This window comes from Lonchura striata, chromosome Z, assembly GCF_050655825.1.
Source record: "Lonchura striata isolate lonStrDom1 chromosome Z, ASM5065582v1, whole genome shotgun sequence".
NCBI lineage: Eukaryota > Metazoa > Chordata > Aves > Passeriformes > Estrildidae > Lonchura > Lonchura striata.
In genome coordinates, this window is record NC_140740.1 from 71,819,669 (window position 1) to 71,840,492 (window position 20,824).

The window sequence follows — 20,824 nt, forward strand, 5'->3', positions numbered from 1 at the left end:
CAAAGGCTTTTATTTCAGTTAACTGCCTTTCTGTTCAAGTGGACTGCTCTTGAACACAGTCCTTCAACACCTCCCCAGGATGCCTCACATGGCTGAGAGAGGTCACTTCTTAACCAAACAGCAAAGAGTGCAGCCTGTGCAAGACAAGCAAAGGCAGATCATCTTGGGTAAAGTTCTTCCAGTCAGCAAGAAAAACCTCATATGGGCACTGTTCAGCCCTCCCTGCCTTGATTTACCAATTTAGCTTGTTTTCCTGCTGCAGTTGTAATGTGCAGCCTTTCTGGATGATGACAAATCACAAGTAAATCAGGAGAGGAGTAAAACAGCATAATGAAATTTTATTCTGAAAATATGGCAAGAGTCTAAGGCACTTCAAACATTTCAATACACTTGACTAAAGTGAATGTGACAAGGTAATAGCATTCCATAAATATGCACCAAGATGTACACTCAATTACACTCAAGGGGAATATACAACTGGTACCTCTAATTTTATTCTCCAATAAACATGTATGGAGCTTATAGACTGAAACAGTTAATAAAAATATGGTAACAGGACATGTAATTTTTCATGTAGTTTTTAATTATTACAGAATATAAAATGTTGAAAATACTGTGTGAGTTAATTTTATAGATACTAGTATCTTTTATATAAAAAGTTATACATTATCCCCAATTAGCAACAACTTATTTAGTGAACTTCAGACCTGACAAGAGTCTCTATCCCCAATACCTACCCATTCACCCACCAGCTCAAGATCCATGGAACTGACTACATAAGCAACTGCAACTTCTGAATTTCAAAGTAATCAAAAACATGAAAATCATGTTGGAATGAAATTTATGAAAAGTTTACTGTGATGAAGTCTAGGCACAGTAAGTATATTTTAGAATTACCAAAAATAAGCCACTGGGACATCCCTGCATGGATAGCTTTAGAAGTCTTAGTCTGCACATAAGAAAGGACAATCTACAACAAAAAAAAACCAGGATTTATGCCAGTGTACAGAAGGATGAGCATGTGAGCAAAAGAACAGTTCTGGCTAAGTTTCTCCACTGAGCACTACTTAACTATATGCTTGCTTCAAGTTTAAATTTTCTACCTTTAGCACTAGATCTCTGCTTTCACTTTGCTGGTGAGTTCAGGCACAAGACAATTACATTCAGTATCTGTCTCAGTAAAACAGTAACATTTAGCAGCTTAAAGATGGCATAGAGATTTTTTACAGGTATTTATACACTACTACTCAAATGTGGCTCTGTGGGTGGGACCAGGAGATGTCCTTCTGCTAAGCCTAGGAGTGCCCTAAAAGAGAATAAAGAACAGTTAATCAAAGAGAAATTATTCCAGCCAGTGGATAGAAAACACAACACTCAGAATTACTCTGTTCCTTACCTTTAATTGTACAGCTATATATATATATATTTTTTTTTTTTTAAATTTTAGGAAGAAAAGTGCCAGCTATCAAACAGCCTACTAGCTACAAGTGCATATTGTTTAGACAGTGAGGTGTTTAGCAGCTGTTTATCAGGAGAGTGAGTCAGGGCTAGAAGAGAGGTGGATAGCTGCCAAAACACCTAGAACAGCTATGTTTCAGTCTCCAGGTCAATAATCACCATTAAAATACTCCAACAGCACCTCTGCACACTAGCCAGAATCAGTGAACCTTGGCAGTGAGCTATCTGTACCCCTTGGTAATTAGGAGCAGAAGCAGGAGCTATCCCTCAGTCAGGCTTCAACTTTCTGCAGTCAACATGTATTTTAAAAAGTACTTTCCACTTAACAGCACAGAAATTGTCTTGTGAATAAAACTCAAAATTTCATGTGCTGTATTGCTGTACAGCTGTCAGGAAGTAAATTTCTTGTTTACATTTCACTATTATGTTCAACAGCAGCAAGTTAAACATAACCTACAGGAGGTTGTGTACTAACCGGTGACTGGGTTTTGGAAAAGTTGACATGGGCATACAGGAGAACTGCTATGTCCTTATGTCCAGCTTCCAGGGCTATTGAAAGTGCTGTGCTGCCATCCTGAGAAAAGAAAGGAAGAAACAAGAGAATTAGTGCTTGTATGTTTAACAGATCTCTTAAAATTCCCATCAGCCCACAGAGAAGTGAAGTTATTAAGTGGAGGCCTTACTGCTCATACAGACAGGTTAATTTAGAGTCTTGTTTAATTTCTTTTGTTTTAAGCCTTGCACTGCTGTTTTATGAGGCAGTCCAATTGTCAAAGCCTCATAATTTCTCTAAATGAGGAATCTCGATTATTGCTGTGGAAGAATGAGCACACTATTATCGCAGTAATGTTACATGTAGTGCTGTGCAAGACCAGAAGATTGGGCTGTCTCAGAGAAACTACAATGTCAGCAACAAGTAGAAGAGATGATAAGGGAGGGGAAAATGCTGGTCAGATATAATGATAACTGCCATGTTAAGATGATAATTGTTGTGGTATAGCTCCCATCAACATTAAGAGAAATTGCACTCATAATTCCAAATGGTCTTTGATGGAAGTCTAAATACAAACAAATGGGCTTTCCTAGTCAAATGCTGCCACCTTAGTTTCTCAGAAGATACCATTGCTTTCAAAAACCACAGCTTTGGTTGAGGTTGTTGTTGGTTGTTGAGGGTTCTAGAAGCAAAAAGTGCTACAGCTGAAAGAGTATTTTACTAATCTGCTTTTACTTACTAATAAGAGTATTTTACTGATTTTCCTTTGGACCATATTTGGTCAAGGAAAACACATATGTCAGGCAACCTATGATATGAACCTGGTGCTTGGTTCATGGCCTGGCTTTTGGCTCTTGCACACAGAAGTCTCTACAATAATGCCAGTATTGGAAATGTCTCACAGGGATGGAGCACCATTCCAGCCACTGCTGTAGCACTGGAATTGGAACAGTTGGCACCAGTTTTTAAATAGTAAACCATTTTTCCAGCATGGGACACAATGGACAGTATCCACATGGAAAGTTTTCTTATAAGACTAAAGGGAGCAATTATACATAAATCTAATTGTCCTGAACAGACAGGAAGAGCTGTCTTACCACAGTGCAATATAATGCCTGACAAATGCACAGTTAACACTCTCCAATCAAAGTCAACACAAGTTCTTAAAGAGAGGTGCTGAATCACTGTGGCACACATTAATGGGATGATACTCATCTTACTACTGATCACGCAGACTGGAAAAGCATCACTGTGACACTGACAATAGCTAGGGGAATGCTAAAAATCTCAATCCCACAGCACAGACAAATCTGTGAATAAGCAGCAGTCAAACTCTGCTGGGAAAGATCAAACTGGCCACCGGAGTAGTTAACTATAATGTCCCCATAAAGACTGTAATTACTGATTTTGTATCTGATAGTGCTAAGAGCATCCAAGCAGCAATCATCTAGACTGCTCCTGAAAGTGTTTGTCAGACTGAAGTCTTCTTACATTTTCCTCTCTTGCTGGAAGTTCCACACTGCTAGCACTACAAGGAACTGAGCTGCCTCCTGCAGCATTTGGGTGAAGGAAGTTAAATTATGTCCTTGCCTCTCTGCAACAGCTTCAACAAATAACCACCCACTGCCCTCCCAAATCCAAACCCAGTGTTCAGTGGGTAAAGCAATAGGAAGAAAGGAAAAGTATGCAAAAAAATGTTGTTAACAAGAACATAGCAAGAAAAAAGCTATGTCAATGTTTTCAAGCTTGAGAAATCTACAGAACAAATTGTCTGCTGACAGTGTAGGCTGCAATGGTCCCTGCAGACAAGAAATATGCAGGTGTCTCACTTGGCACTGAAGTCAGAGTCTGTATCCATTTATTGTCAGGACATTGTAGCTTCATGACTAAGACTGAACCTATAGTCTCAGAAGTCATGGTGTAGGAACAGTGTGAACACCATTTCAAGAGAATTATAGGGCTGATGTTTGCCATGGGCACAGAAAAGCAACACAGTGAGGCCCTAAGTCACCAGACAAGGTCCTAACTGAAAACTAGAAAACTCCTTTGAAAGGGGGAAGGAATGTGAGAGGGAAAGGTGTTGAGCTAACTATGAGCTAACAAATGTTTTTTTCTGTTCTGGCCACTAAACACCTACAGCTAACCACAGAAATTGCTACCAGGTACATCTGTTAGAAAAGTAAAAATACTAACCAAATAATCACAGCACTTGCTACCAATTAAGCAAAAGATTCATTATGGCTGGTACTCTGGCACTCTGAGTCAGACATTCACCCAAGCAGACTTCAGAAGCATTGAAAAGGCAACTCACGTTGTCCTCCAGGGTGCTGTTACACCCAGGCTGGGCCAGCAGAAGCTTTACAATCTCCACATGTCCATGCTCACTGGCGCACATCAGAGCTGTAGAGCCCTCATCATCCTGGATATTGACGTCTGCACCACAGGCCAGTAAAGCTTTAACCATGTCTATCCGGCCATGGCTCACAGCTAGCATCAGTGCAGTCTGACCAGCCTGCATGGAGACAAGAGGAAAACCCAAATAACTACAAAAACAATCAGTGACAAAGCACAAACACTTTTTTTTTTTTTTGAGGTACTGTGTTTCTTCTGGGGGAAAAAAGTCTTTCAAGGCTTTGATTGCCATTATTTAAATACGTCTTATGTATCATATATCCCATATTCACAGAGCTATTTATTGAATTAATGGAAGATATTCAATCTCTTTTCAGACATCTGTAGTTTATTCAAAGGAGCTAAATGCTGCAGAATTTGTAAATGTTGCCCAAAATTCAGTAATAGTTCTTTCACACTGTGATCAACCTTCATTTTTAGAAGAGGTCCAGACCTGAGGCTCAACTGTTCTGCCACAGGTCCATTTTGTATGTAGCAATCAAAAACATACATAAAAAACCCACAAATGAGAGCAATATTCAAATTGATAAGAGCAGGGATGGAAGCATGGAAGGAAAAATAAAAAGGCACAGGAGTACAGCAGTAAGAACCGTGCCTTGTGAACTGTATGACTGACCTGACTGGCTTTAGCATTCACGTCCCCACAGCTGAACAGTTCCTCCACTATCCTCATGTCCTTCTCCACTTCCACAGCTGCAAGTGCAGCAAGCATGATGGGGGTATAACCAGCCTTGTTCTGATGATTTACATTACAGACATCTGCAGAGGAATGACATAATTTCTTCAGAAAGCAAGAACCCAAAAAAGCACTAATTGTGCTAATCAACTGAATAAACTGTCAGTAGAGCAGCCTATAAAAAGAAAAAGTAGCAACTGCTTTCATAATGGATGCAATTCAAGGGAAGGTGGAGAAGAAAAAAATTAACAGAGGAGCTCTTGAGCCAAACAAAGAAAATAATTATTTTGTACTATGTGTACAACACAAGAGAGAGCACAAAGACATTTTATATGTTATCATTTAGGGCTTTATTTGTGCATTATTTTTTCCTTTTGTAAAAGCAAGTGGTCTGAAATTTAGCATGATATTCAGAAACACTGTCAGGATAGTCTTTAAGGTCTTCTTCCAAAGGCATGCAGACTGCAGAATAAAAGTGGTTCAATAATATGGTCAATGGAAAAGATATTTCACTTCAGCACAAAGCCTATGTCTTTAGCACAATTTTCCTGCAATTGGTGTTACTTTAAAAACCTGCAAGTGTACTTCAACATGATTTGGAGCTGCCAAAAAACCAAACCATTTAAATTAAAGACTGCTGCCAGTTCTACAATGTATTTGACCATGAACAAAACTGCTCTGGGAACAAATACGGACAAGTCCACCAGTGCCAGCAACCAACAAAGAGTTCTCCTTTTTGTTCAAACCTTGCCTCCAGTCTGTCTCTGATCCTGAAATTCTGCAAAAATTCAGAAGTGCTTATTGGTTAACTGGGCAGCAGCTCATCATATTGGAAAGCAGGAACTCAGATTTACATAAACATTATCTGCAGACTAGAGGTTAAAATGCACCACAGGTATCTTAACAAGCAAAAATGGTTCAAGAAATTCTTCAGACTTATGGGCAAAGGATTTTCTTTCAGTCAAAACAACATTTCAGAAAGAATTTGAGTGCAGATGTAAGATATTGCAAATTCTTTTCATGTTACATATATGTTGATGATGATACCTTATAACCAGTAGATCAATACATTTTTCAGGCATCACTTCTGTGAAGCTACTGATAAATGCATCACATCCTGAGTAATGAAAAACTTTCAGAAGCATTGTGCTACTACTCTGACTTGACTACTTTAGCAGAGTGTGTTTTCTGAGGTCACATTTAGCTCCTTTTCCATATGGCTGAGGGAAACAGTTCTCTTTTTTGCCCTCTTGGTGACTCTGCTTCATGCTATGGAGGATTCTCTCATCTCATCTTGTCCACTCTTCTCACCAAACACAGACATAGAGTTCTTGGTATAAGAATCTACCTGTGATACTACTGTACTACAAAGCTGACCTCATCTCTTGATTTCCAGCAAGAGATGAGCATGTTCTTGCTCCTCTGAGACACCCAGAGAAGCAGAGGGGCAGCTTCCTCCTACCACACTGTGCTGCAGACCCAGCCTGCCCCGTTTCACCACACTCTTGACATTCCCTGCATTCCCCTGCTGTGACTCACTCTTCCCAAACACAGGCTGCCTTCAAAAGGACCAGAGATATCAAAGTGCTCACTTTCCTCTTGAAGAAATCTCTGCATGTGTGACACATGTGCTAGGTTATCAAAGCTGAGATTTGTATCATTCATATCCTTGTTTATCTGATGCTCCCCTTCTGCTTGGCTTGGCTTACACTCCAGACATGTCACTGACCGAGTTAAGCTTTCACAATCAACTGTGACAGGTTTTTCAACTAGTTTAGAGAAAAAACTTTACTCAGAGAGAAAAACTAGAATTAAACAGATTAAACATCTGTGTGATACCTTCTGCTGGATGCCATCTGGCACACTGAATGTGAGGAGCAGATACTCCAGAGTCTCTCCTTTGCCAATACTCTTTCTGCACGTGCATTGCAAGAAGATCAAGAAAATGAAGCAACAAAACAACCACATGAAGCAGCATCAGATTGCTTATGGACTAGGGAAATGGTCTCTGTGACAGAATGCCATATTGTTCCAGTTTCTCAGGAAAGTAGCATAGATGAGTCAATGTGGTGGCCAGAATATAGCATAGATGAGTCAATGTGGTGGCACTGCTCTAGACAAAGCTAGACTAGCTTGTGTGTTTAAGATGGTATTTATACTTCAATGCATCTTCCTCCATCAGCACCCTACAGAATGCTGAGCAGCAGCTGTGCTGCCTCCAGAGAAAACTGCTGGAGACTGGTGCTACTGAACTTGGGACTACAGTGCAAGAGTCAGGAATCTAACTATCTACCTCAACTCTTAAGTGTTTTTTTATAACTTCCTCAAGAAACATCACCTCCAAAGCTAGTATTGGAAACAAAGATTCTAGACTACCTAAGTAAGCCACCATATAACTGTTAACAAATAAAACACCTGCTGGAAGAAGACCAAACTTGGTCTCTAGTCCATCAAGAATTTCACCCATGAGAATTGAAAAACCAAGAATAATGAAAAAAAAAAACAAACCATAAAGCAAACTTACTTGCATCCAGAAGAAGCTTTACAATTTCAAAGTTAGAATGTGACACACTGTAATGCAGAGCTGTGTTTCCATTTCCATCTGCCATGTTGATGATATGTCTGAGGACAGCAGGAGAAATCTCTTCAAAAGCAGTTATGTAGTCTCCAACCATTTCAGGGAGAGCTGACTTCTGACTTGAGACACGAAACCACTCATGCTGGATAGTATTTAAACAAAACCTCTGCCGAAACCAAGACAGAAAAATTTCATATGGACAATCTATTTTAAAGATTTTCCATCCCATAAGTCAGCAATACAGGTCAAATATTTTTTAGTCCAACACAGGAAGAAAGTATTCAGCTCACAAATAAGATATACAGACTGAAGCATCCCCTCTGACTAAAGTCCGCTTTAAAACACCATTTGCTTCCTCTCACTTCACCTGACTTTCACCTCTGACACCACAGAATTTGACAATACAAATTGACACCACAGGATGACAATACTCCCAGAATTAACAGTTATCAAATGCTGGTGAAAGGGAAAAAGAAGAGTTGCGCAACAATTTCCATAAAATACTTAACTACATTTATAAATCACTGATAAAATCAAGACTCTCACTGGACTTAAAACTAAGTCAGATAGGCCCAGTTCTAAGGCACAAATTAACAAATGCACAAAGTATATGAGAACTGTCTGGACTGCAGTTCTGAAGAAGAAGAACTGATCATTACAGATGATTACAAACTGAACCCAATAGTACATCATAATGTAAAAGATAAATACTGTTTTGGGCTGAATAAACAGATTTATAGCTTGCATGGCATGCGATGAAGTCCCTTCTTTCTGCCTAGTACTATGAAGACAATACCTGGACTACTTTGTCTGGTCTGATCACTGAATGACACAAAATATTTGGTTGAAACAGTTTCAAAGATAAGCAGCAAGAATTAACAGAAGTCAAGGAAATCTGACTTACAGGACAGACAGGAAGGACTGGAGATACTTTGCTGAAAAGAACCACTGAGGAAAGAAACCGTGTAACTTTTGTCGCAGAAAAGAGGAAAAAAAGGAAGAACCTGTTCTTCACCCAAAGGCTGTCTGGCTTTAGTAATAAAGAGATTTTAGTTGCAGTGAGAAGATGCAGGCTACACATTCAGGACAGACTTTCCCATGGGTTTGGACTGTGAGTGGGGGAGTAGGAGAGGACTTGTCTGTTGTGTAGGTAGAGCAGATCTCACTGAGACAAGAAGGCTTCCATATTCACCACCAGCTCTGACTTTGAGACACTTTCTCTAACATAGAAGGACTGTATCTTTCTCATAAACCCTCACCTGCAAGGCAGCCAGTAAATTCAAGGGCAATTTTGCAGAGAAGACATTCAGAAAATTTATCTAGCTTCTAGTGAAAACACACCAGTAGCTCTAGAGGTGGTCTGTGTCTGGTGAAGAGAAAACATTCTATCCACACCAGTGCCACCTATGTATCTGTAGTACATAAACACATTAACAGAGTATTTTACATCAGTGCTACTATAATGTGATGTATGTATTCTGTGAACATAGAGAGTTGAAATGCAAAGGTGGCCATAAACTGACACAATAGAATTTTTAAATTTATTTCAGGCACTACTGAGTGCAAAATACCACTAAGAAATTATTTTTAGCCACAGTATCACACACATGATTAAATAAACAACACACTTTTAAAATTCAATTAATCCATCACATTCAAAAATATGCAGTCCACAACTCTTTCTGGTGTAAACACCAGCTATAAGAGCTGGATATACTGGAAGAGGTTGGGACAACTCATACAGATCCTTAGCTATACTGACATTTAAGCTGTTTGGACAAGACTTCGTCGTCAGCAGACAGGACAAGAGCTGATTAGTCTGCAGCTTCCACCTACAAACACTACTTGCACTACGAAACACTTCGGGTACAAGAAAGAAAAATGTAAATTCAAATTACCCTTCTAAGGCAGAGATCATAATCTGGTTTTGCCATTTTTGACACTTTCAACTCCAAGGGGGCCTAAAGCATTTGTTGTTTGAATGCCTAAACTACTCCTGAAGGACAAACACAGAATTAAAAACTATGTCTCACAATTGTATGAAACAACCTTTCAAAATATTCACTGGACCACAGATATCAGAATTGGACATAGACAGTATTACTGTGTCATACAGACAACATTATTGTATTTAAGAAGCTGCAAATGCTCTATAGTAGAAGTATATATATAGAACACTAAGTTGTTGCCTTTTATAGCACTGCACAAGTGTAACAAATGCAAAATTCAATTTCATATTATTAAGCAGTGTTCCTTTGCTTTCAGATTGCCCTCACAGAGTAGCATAAGCAATCCCTATCTGAGGCATTTCCATTAAGGCAAATACAATTTTATGTCTGGAGACTTGAGTATTACTTAAGTACTAACAATAAATCCTCCAAATAAATAACAATAAGTCTCTGCAGCACTGATAAAAAGTGCCAGTGCAGTAAACAAGACAAACAGCATCCCTGTTTGAAGAAGAAGACAGATCACCTAGTGTTTCAGAACAGACTCTGAGTTTTTTTCATAGGATGCAACAGACTCTTCACCCACTGCAGTCTCCTAATGTGAGGCCTGAGAGCTACCCACACCAGCTAAATTAGCAAAACCACAGGAATAACACAGGAATGCATAGGTATGTTGAAACTGTACTTTCATGTTACTGTTTTTATATGTGTGCCTTGGGACAATAATACTGAAGCACACAAAGCACAAGTACATTCTCTGGATGGAAATGCCGCAGTAGAAAGAGCTTTGTGACTCTACAGGACAGATGAAATCCTCTTCTGCCTAGCCACTGCTGTACTGGTCCTGTAAAACCAGAAGTCACATCTCCCTGAAGTTTTTCTATTGCATCTCAAGAGAAAATTTTCACCTGTATTGCTTACCACATCTTTGTTTGTTAATGCCTTGGGGTCATCAATGTTGTTTCTCAGCAGGTTACAGGCAGAAAGCATCTTTTCACTTAGCTCGTACCTGAGGAAGACAGCAAAATACATGGCATGTTTAAATTTTTACCTTAGCATTTCAGTATAGAAACATTTGTTTCTCTGAAAGTTCTCTGGGAATTAAAGTTTCCAGGCAAGCCATCTGCTCCTACCACACAGAAGCCACTCTGGCAGCTCTTCTTACAGACATTCCCTCCACACTGAATGGAGATGAGTGTGGGAAGAGCAACAGGAATGTAGAGTGGGAAACACATCACTTTCATGCTGTAAGACTTGGCAATGCTTCTAGTGGAAATTCTCACCTACTGCTGTGTGACTGCAGATCACACTTTATATGCTATATGATTTGATTACTTGATTGATGAGGAGAAATGCCAATAGTTGTGATGGAAACAGAATTAAGCAGTGGGAAACAGCTCAAGAGATGCCTCCGTGCCAGCTCCCATTCATTGGAACTAGCCTTTCTTATCCTACCCACTCTGGAAATTTACTCTCTTTCTCCAGCACTTAATTTTTACTCCCTTGTCATTACAAATTTCAAAAGAAAGGTCAAGAAGGCCTGTGCTACATGTCATACCAGGCTGTGGCCCACCATCTTTGCCTAAAGCCTGCACAGAGGATAATTGCAATTTCCCCAGAAAATTCTCCCAAAAACCAGAGAAGCTAACATACTCATGTGTATAAGACAGGCATTTTAGCCCTTGTGTATTACAAGCCAGCTGCTAGTGCTAACAGAGCAATGAAATTCTGCACCATTGCATGGACCATGGCCATACATGGCCATGTGCCCTGACTCTTCCCCTCGGAGGGCATGGCCAGGGCAGTCAACTTGCAAGGAATGTACTCCTTAAGTACAATGGCTAGCTAAGCTGTTCTGATGCTCTTCTTCCCTATCACCCCTTGCTACTGTAAATACAAATTAGAGAGCTCTTTTCAGAGGCTCCCCATATTTTTATGCCACCTGTAAAACAACAGGCTATCCTACAGTACTGTATAAAGAAAGCTCAGGGCTCTTCAAATAACACACAGCTCCAAGGCCTCCAAACTCTGAATTATTAATTTCTTCATCTCTTTTATTTAACAGCTGACAATTACAGATAACTTGATGCTAAGCTACATCTCCAGTGAAACATGACATTAATTTTATTTTAGCTCTTTCTCTGTTATTATTCTACCTGCGTAATTTTCCAAATTAGCACACTGGCAAACCCATTATCTGTAGGATATCCTTTCACTGCCTCAGTTCATACTTCCTTTTGCTGTTTGCTAACAAAGAATCAGTAAAAACTCACCACTTTATTCTTTCCATGTGCCAAAAAAAGCACAGCCTTGTCTGTCAAATTCTACTTTACACAGTGATTTCAAAAGGACCCTAAGACATGAGATGTTGAACAAGTGTGTGATGACAGCCTTGAAAGTGTATTTTAAAGATTACAGTATATAATCTCACATGAAGCACATGATCTTGGTGTCCTTAGTGTTGTACCCCATCATCTTACTGCGCCATGCCTGAGATGCTGTGGAAGGTGCAAATGCAAGATGCACTCCCAGCAGCCAGCTGACCTGGTGTGCATGGCTCAAGATTAACTAGTTTGCTTACAGACCAGGCCATTAACAAGGCACTGCCTGCTCCCAAGCGAGTGCCAGCTGTGACCTGGGACAGCCTCTGCTAGGGGAGGCACCAGAGTCTTGCTGTTAATGAATCATTTAAAGTCAGTAGAGTCAGCTGCTAGAAAGGATACCCTCTGACACCTTCTTCCTGCTCACACACAGTCATTTTTCCATGAAACTGCCTTTGGCTACCCACTTGAGAAGGAGGGAAGTGGGCAGCAGTCGGCCAGTGTTGGGGCTGATGCTTTCTCCACAGGCAGAAAGCACAGCCCACACAGCTTGCCCCTTGACACAGGGCAGAGGTGACCTCCCCGGAGGCACACTCTGGAGAGGGTGGGCAGCCTACCTCTCTCTGATTTCCACCTCCTCGGCCTCACACTCTGGGAGGGCACTGTCTTTCTCTGCCCCCATGGCACAGACCTCGGCAGCGTGGGGGCTGGGCTGCTTTTCTTCTGTGTGCTGGTCGCAGGGGTACCCGTGGCTCTCGCACTCCTCCTCTGAATCAGAGGAGGAGCTCTCCTCGGAGCTGGAGTCATCGCTGGATGTGGTCTCATACCTACAGGAGAAGGGGCAGGGGCAGATGTGCTTGCTCAGTGCCATTCTCAGTACCTGCTTGCACTGGCACAAGTGGAAAAGCATCCTGCAAAAGCTTAGTCCTGTTTTTTCCCTCAGAGACCTCTTCTACTCACTGGACTCAAGTGTTACTGACAAATGACACTGTCAGTACTATGTACACAGTGTGTAATAAAAGAATGTAAGTCTTAACATTTTGTCAGACCTTGCCTTATCCCCAAAATGAAATTACTTTGTTCAGAGTAAATTGTATTGCCTTACTAGGCAGATACAAGCAGGGAAGCTAACAAACTTATAACTTTCCCTCACTATATGCAATGATACTTTTAGCTAATATGTAGGAAATTAGGTAAGTGGGGTATTTAGGCTATATACTGAACAAAGCATTTGTGCTAAAGAAAAACTAATCTGAGGAAAGGGCTAGAAAAGCTACATAAAAAAAATAGGATTAAAGCACTTTAAAGGTCTTTGCAACATTCTGCGAGGGCAAGTAATATTTTAAAAGAAGACAATTTTCCATACTGGCTTCTGTATTTGTATAGGTAGGTCTCTGTATGTATTTAACACAAAGCCAGAAAAATTAATTCTAAGGCAATGGCATCTCTTGCTGTATTGTTCAATAGTATAATGCTGTGCTTGTCAGCTACCGAAGAAACATACAAGTTTTCCTTACTACAGCATTGCCTGAGAAATGTCCTCATGGCTGTCTGAAATTGTTTCACTTTCCTGTGGTAAGTCTGCTAGCAATCTAATGTGCAGGTATTTGAGGCGGATGCCATATATGACTTGCAAGCACAAGAGGATTAAGAGGAGCTCAGCTGTTCAATTCTTCCTTCTTATCCTTACATTCAGTGGTTGCACCTCAGGCTGAAGGATAGGCCAAACCTATGCATGTGTTCTTGGGCTCTTTTTCTTCTTCCCACTGTGAAAAGTGCTACAACAACAGATGTTTTGCAGACAGGTCTCTTACCCGCCATTAATGCCGACAAACTGCAGGTTCTTCTTGGTGTTGCTCAATTCCTTCTTCCCATCTCTTTTCTTCATGATAGATTTGAGTGTGTTCTCATTATTAGTACATACTGTTAGAAAGGGAGATAAAGCATACATATGAGTATAAATCTGTAGCCAGCTTTGAATGCAGCAGCATTATAGTTGATTTTTCAAAACAACTCTATATTTTTCAACAGCTCTCTCTGTAATTTACCATCTGAAGCTTGGTTTTTTAATATACATACAGTCATGGTTTGACATGCACATTGGAAATACAGAAGAACAGCTTCAAAATTAGCTGTAGAAACTAGTTAAGCCTAACTTCTCCATCTTACAACTTGCTGCTAATCTTCATGATGCTTTAGAAAACTTAAAGAAAAGACTATTTTTTTGTATGTTTATTTTTATTTTTAGCTTTTTTTCTTTGCTATTAGTGAAAAATTTTTAACAGTGAAATCGGTTATTCTGTTAAGAAAATCTTAATTTTTAGTGTCAGAGAACAGCAGCTCCTTGCCAAAATGAACACATCAATACAGATAGTGTGTTTAACAATACATATAGAATATTTAACAAACTATTCAACACGTAGAGTCAATCAAAGATGGTCTTTTAGATTTAGTATTCATTAAAAAACTTTTAAACCAACCTCTCTATCAAGGACAAGTAAAAGATGCATAAAAATGTATTTTAAAAATTATTAACCCTTTATCTTTCAGAAGACTTTTCTTAGGAAGACACTAAATTGCATTTCACTGATGTGCTACAATCTGCCATTTAAAACCTAACCACTATCTGCAGACACATGGTATCACAATGTGAATTTCCTCTCAGCTGCATCTCTTCCCGCTTTTTGCTTTTTTGAGGATATTGAAAACCTCTAACTGTATTTCATATTCAGACTCCACCAGCACAATGAAAAGTGAATGTGAGCCAGTTATTACCATAGAGACCTGAGGCAAGCTGATCATCTGTCAGGTTAATTGGAGTGAGAGCTTTATCCTGAGAAGAAAAAGACTTCCTTCCTCGAGCAGCTTCTACAAGGGGAGTCTTCCTCTCCTCCTCAGTGGTCACAGTGTCCTGCTCCAATTTCAGCATTCGCAAATTTGACGCTAAGTGTGTGTTTGCAAGCTGGCCATGAGGGATGTACTCCAAAGCAGCACCTGCCAAAGACAGTAGGTGTCATGGACAAGTCAAAGGATAATATTTCCATCAAAAACCAAACTAGGAAAAAAAAGCTTGTCTTTTAAAATACTCTTTCCTGAGGACCTAATCAGAAAAAGACTGTGATAATTTTCACAAAAGACAAAAAAAATAGCCATGCATTTTTCTTTTGATAAAGACAGACAATGCAAGGACAAGCTATGAAGATATTTGCTTTAAAATGCATGAAAGGAGCAGTCTTTCTTTTTCCTTCTCTTTCAGTATGAGCAGTGACCTCAGCTCCTGGCACCCTGGTCAGGGTGGGCTCACTGAGCTGCTCCTTGATGACATGCCTGAGGAGCACAGCATGTTCAGAGGCTCTGAAGGTTTTTTCTGCAAGAACAGTAACCTTTTCATTGTACTTGTTCTTTAAGAAATTACATTTTCCATGAAAATAGATTTTTTTCAGGAAATTTTCCCTTTTTTCCAGTACTCAAACTAATTCTGAAAGCTATGTGCTTTGCCCAGTTACTGAGACAATTGCAATGAACTCCCACATACTACATTTCTTTTTTCTTTTTTTTTTTTTTTTTGGTCAGGATTGTACTGAGCTAGTAGTTGTATTTAAACCAAGTTCCAAACCTTTGGGTTACACATTTTTTCCCTCACTGATTTGCTGGCATTCACTCACTTTTGCCCATTGTGTATTCAAAAAGCAGTGCTAATTACATACAGGCTTTTACAGATTCCCCTGGAGTTACTCCAGCTGTGCTATTACAACTTCTCTACAAATCTGCACAAATGCTTTTGTTTGTAAAACATACTGAGTGTTTTTTTACACACATATGCCTCCCTAGTAATCTTGTTAGCATTCAAGGAAAAACAAAAGGCAAAAGTTTAACTTGCTTTAGTGTTAGTTTTGAACTAACACTACCACTTTTTTTCCCCCCATTCTCTTCTTGCTTTCAGTGATGTGTGCCTCTATATTACTTTTTGCCTTTGTATTTATCAAGAACTAAGGCATAGCCTTCTCATTCAAATATGACTGGCACTGCACAGGGTGCTGACACACTGTAGTAAGTAAATTCCAAACATTAATGTTTAGACACACAGCTACATCTCTGTCTAGCAAGATGTTCTTGTTAGACTGCCTTTCCCCCTTGCTACTTCACCTCAGTGAATTTTTCCTACAACAGGATATAATGAAGCTGATTTTTCTGAACACTGTCACTTCCCAGCAGCTTCCTCCCTTTTGCTCCCATTCCCACCCAAGTGTCTGAACTTCCACTCAAGTCTCACCCTGCATGCATTTCCCAAAGCACCCTTCTCCAGCAGTGATGCCTATTGCCCAGTCCCACCACGGCTTATAGCTCCTCCAACATACAGGGGAAGCTGCCTGCAGGAAAAGGCACACAGCAGGGTGTTGACAGTCATGTCACTACAAACACAGCAAAAAAGCTTTTTCTTGAGAGTAGAACGTACCTGTGTGTGTGTGTGTGTGCGCATGCATGTGTAAGAAGGTGGCAGCTTCCCAGGGCGCCCTGAGTAGGAGTAATCCTTCTAGAGAAATGTCTGAACACCTGGACACTCATGAAAAGCAAGAGGGAAGTCCTGCCCTTGCTCCCCCACCACTCCCCACTTTGCAGCACAGACTGACTTTGGTAGGGTCTCTTCCCAACAGCAAGCATCATCCCTCATCCAGCAGCTAAGCAGAAGAGGGCTGCCAAGGTGATAGAACACCAAATGATTTTTAAGCCAAAAAACCCAATGATTTTTAAATTCTCTTAGCTGAAAAACAAGGGAATGTCGCTTTGCTTGCCTGGAGCTGTGACAGGTGCAATTAGAGTATCAAGCACAGTAACCACTTCCAGCTACAGCTGATGGTGGCTGCCTGGGCTGGTTTTACCAGGTCACCCCTTCTGCTCCAGACTGGCCTCTGAGGACATGGGAAGGAGTGAAGGAAATCTGCTCTGAAGCATCCAGGGACATGCAAAGTTCCAAAGATGCCCAGGTTTGCTTTCAGCAGAACTGTCTGCCTAGTCTGCCAGACACAGTTCTCCTGCTAAAGCAGCTGTGACAACCATGGAGTGTCTGGAGGCACAGGTGGGCTCGTGCATGCCAGAGCTGAGGGCAGGACTCTGGCAGGGCAAAGTGGGGCTCCAGCCTGAGGTGAACCAACAGCAGCACCTCGTGGACCCTTGTCATGGCCCCAAGCCTGAGCCTAAATTTCCTTAGGCATCCCTCCTGCCCTGGGATGGGCAGGGGAGGGAGCTGCAGGCTAGGACAGACAGAAATGAGGACAATAGCAGACCTCTCTCCCCTGACTCACAGCCTCTCCTGAACCTGCCACCAATGCAACATGATTTCAATAGGTTCCCTCTTCTGGTACATGCATCAATGGCTGAGAAGCACCACACTGAATTCAGGATACAGGGCATGATGTCCATGCCTTCCAATGAAGAAGAAAAGGGTTCTGCTCAGCTAGTCCTGACAGAAGAGGTGACATCAACACTTGAGGGCAAGGAGACAATAAACGTGCATTAGGCAAATTGGTCAGTGCACTCATTCTCCCTGCAAAGCTCTTAGATGTCTACACTTATCGCATGAACAGTACCCAATGAGGGAAAGAGAGATTTGGGTCCAACTCCGTATTAAAGCTCTTTGCTGTAAATTATAATTTAATATCAGCTCCCAGGCCTTCCCCTTTTCAAGACAGCAAACATGAAGACACTTGGAAAGCACTTAGTCCAATCACTGAGAAGAACAGACAATGGAAAGGGCTTACCATCCAACATTATAGTCCATGATTTAATAGATTAATCTATTGCTGTGCAAACCAAAAAGTCAAATGAACCAAGTTCCCTCTTCGTCCAACAGAACTGCAGGGCTCGTCTTACAGCTGGAGGTAGCACACACCTCTCTAGTGTGGAAATGAAACCCTGGCTGAAGATCACCATAGGTCTACAGGAATCTTAAAATAGACTGTTCCTCTCACTTCACAGAGATCTCAAGTATGCTTGAGCAGAATCCTTCTCCAGGTTGCAGGGCACAGCGCTGACAGCAAATCTGCCAACGGGTCAATACTCAGTCAGGCACCACCTCCAGGCAGAGACCCTCGGGACCCTCAGAGACTCTCCAGACAGACTTGCCTTGACGATATTCCTAAGCTTTCTGTTCCAAGAAAATACTACAGACTTGACATAAGTTTCTAAGTACTGACACAGAATAGTAAACTACAGCAGGGACCTGTCAAGAACTTCTAATGCATTTTTCAACATAGTAGAGGATTTTGGAAAAGTTCAGGAGTAATTTAGAGGCAAAAGTGTGACACAGCAAAACAAAAAAACTTGCTAACTTCATCTGTACATAAACACTTACGCAGAAAGTTGCTCTTATCAGTTTCAGAGGGAAACAAGAGATTGGAGCATCTTCATGGGTTTAGCTCCAGTAGTTTAAAGCAATGAGAACACCTATTTTTAATTTTTTAGAAGGAATCTCCTCTCATAAATCACTTGCGCTTCTTTTGGAAATCTCACCAATTTAAACCAGGGTGACAGCAAAGCTGCTACAGAGAAGCAACAGATTACCCATGCCATTTCCAGCACCTTTAATATCTGTCTACTGTTATTAGGATGCCATTTTCCTTCCTAATTGCAGATCTTCCCTCACATTTATGACATCACAAGTAGTCATGCTGTTAGCTGGTTCAGGGAGCCCAACAGATTTTTCTCGATTTGTGATGAACTCATGCGAACAGAAGTCTGGCCTTCACCTGCTTTTGAAATCTTCCATTTAGTTTGATGGAAGCAAACTAAGTGTTATCAGAAAAACAATTTAGCTTGACAATACTTTTATCCCACTGCAAATCAAGAGAAGTGCAAACAAGGCCGAGTGATTAAATACCATCAGGATGAGAACCTAGCTCTCTGACTGGAACATCATAGGCTTCTAGCTTAAAAAAGCACACAAGCTTTTTTTTTTTATGTGGTAGTTGCAAAAAGATTTTATTTTTAACCTTTTGGTCAGTGCCAGCATATATATGCACAATATGTTTATAATGGTCAGTGATACAAGCTATACATTCCCCACTAAAGACAGTGCATAAATATTGTCTGGAGCATATGCAGCAAGGAAATACTTCTCTTTCACACTGCATGATTTCTTTACAGTAACAATAAGCTCATTACAAAATTATTTTAACTGAAGTACTCTCCTCCAGTGTTTTTAAATCATCATGCCTAAAAAGTGGTTTCTTTTTTATTAAATATAAATTATTTTAATCCACTTTCAATTTGGTCTACTTATCTGAACTGTTAAAGAATAAAACCCATTCTAAGATGGTACATTAAAAAGCAGTAATGAGCAACCATACTATGTTTAAACATTTACAGTGATTGATAGTAACCCATCCAACTGATGAATGCAGTACCTTCACAAGACTAGAGAGTAGTTTCATTGTAAAAAGTACTTTTGAGCCATTCCATCTTAAGAGCCAGTGAATTTAAAGTTTCAAACCAAAAAATTGCCCCACATGAACTTTTTATACAATAAACTGACAGAAGGCAGATTCTCTTGGAGTCCAAACACAGGCAGATGTTGAACTACCATTCAGCGCCAGGGAAAACAGTCCTTCTAATAGAATGAAGGCTGTAGTAAGAGACTGCAAGAACAATCTCATTTTCACTCTCACCTTAACCATTTTCTCTGTACTGAGAAGTTGTTTTTTATCCCCAAATTAGACTGTGAATCCAGCTTGTTGAAACTGGAAGTTAAAACCAATTCTTTTCATTAAACATGACTGACCACAAAAGATCACACATCTTTGAAGCAGCTAATCATCTTATTTATGAAACACTCTTTTCCAAGACAACTGTGTGTGAAGCTTGGTGAAAGCCATCCTCCATCTCCCTGAGGAGTGGTGGATCAAAGCATCTCACGATGCTGGGCACAGTAGAAAGGTCAGCTTGGAGTACTTCTTTCTTTCTTTCTCATTCATGTGGATTTATTTTATCAGCTGATGTTTTATTGGTGCTGAAATATGACAACACTTCTTCGGAAAAATGGGAATCTTGCTATTAAATATTCATAGCTGTGCCTGTTACCATGAGAGTGGAACTCCAAACAGAGCTCAGTGCCTGAACATTACATCTCTGTGCCACACCATAGGGAGAGAACTGGGGCTCTAGCTAACAGACAGCTTAGCAGGCTGCAGATTGCCACTCTACAAGCAGCAATAAATTCGAAGGGAAAAATAATCTATACTGTGGCAAATTATGCTGTCTGCTAACTGAAGCAGAACCCAGGAGATAGAGCAGCTTTTAGATTCAAACACTACATGTAGTGCTACCATTGAGCCAAACCAGCAAATATTACAACACTAATAAGCTTGAGTTAACATATGACCAGCGAAGGTACATCAAACCTGTCAGAAGAGGTTTATGGAGGCTGGTACCATTTTTGAACAGCATTTCAATTTGAGCTTCCCATGTTGTCAGAACTGGCAGAAACCACCTGCCACAGTAAACATGCAGAGGAGGCACTGTATTCTCTGAGACACGAGCCAGAAATGTGTAAATAAACAGTACTCATGTAGCTCTTAGGTGGGACCATCTGTGTGGCTGTTTTGCATCATGCGTGACTTTTCAGGCAATGTGGAAAATGCTCCACATCTTCCCAGCAGACTGAAGGATGTATCCTGTTTGTAACACAAGCAAGAACATCTCTACAGAAACTTAACCTGGTGATTGAGGCATGCATCTGTGGCAGCTGGGGATGAGGACTTCCTTCACCTGCCTTCACATAGGCACAACCACTGTGATCTGTAGCAATCCAGAGCTTTACAGGATCACCACTGTACCTGTGCCATATCAGCACAGGCTTCTGAGCCTCAAGCAAGCCCTGAGTCTTCAGCTGCAATAGTTTGTGCTGCCAGGAGAGAAGCTACTAACCTGTCAAACAACACA

At 40.6% G+C, this 20,824-nt stretch overlaps 1 protein-coding gene across 10 annotated transcripts in view; it reads right to left on the minus strand.

Annotated features, from left to right (window-relative positions):
* Nucleotides 1-318: 318 nt before the first annotated feature.
* The window catches only part of KANK1 (KN motif and ankyrin repeat domains 1), a 126,773-nt gene continuing 106,267 nt past the window's right edge, over nucleotides 319-20,824 (minus strand). For 6 of the 10 annotated variants that reach the window (XM_085566808.1, XM_021531744.4, XM_085566803.1 and 3 more), the window contains 9 exons: nucleotides 14,663-14,881; nucleotides 13,702-13,810; nucleotides 12,505-12,714; nucleotides 10,488-10,575; nucleotides 7,564-7,783; nucleotides 4,980-5,122; nucleotides 4,263-4,463; nucleotides 1,934-2,032; nucleotides 319-1,306 (listed from right to left, as the gene is read on the minus strand). In XM_085566808.1, the coding sequence (XP_085422934.1) occupies nucleotides 1,244-1,306; nucleotides 1,934-2,032; nucleotides 4,263-4,463; nucleotides 4,980-5,122; nucleotides 7,564-7,783; nucleotides 10,488-10,575; nucleotides 12,505-12,714; nucleotides 13,702-13,810; nucleotides 14,663-14,881 (1,352 nt within the window). In that variant the 3' untranslated portion in view covers nucleotides 319-1,243. The remainder of the gene's footprint in view (nucleotides 1,307-1,933; nucleotides 2,033-4,262; nucleotides 4,464-4,979; nucleotides 5,123-7,563; nucleotides 7,784-10,487; nucleotides 10,576-12,504; nucleotides 12,715-13,701; nucleotides 13,811-14,662; nucleotides 14,882-20,824) is intronic. The other 4 variants (XM_085566804.1, XM_085566802.1, XM_085566807.1 and 1 more) reach the window with 3 other exon arrangements.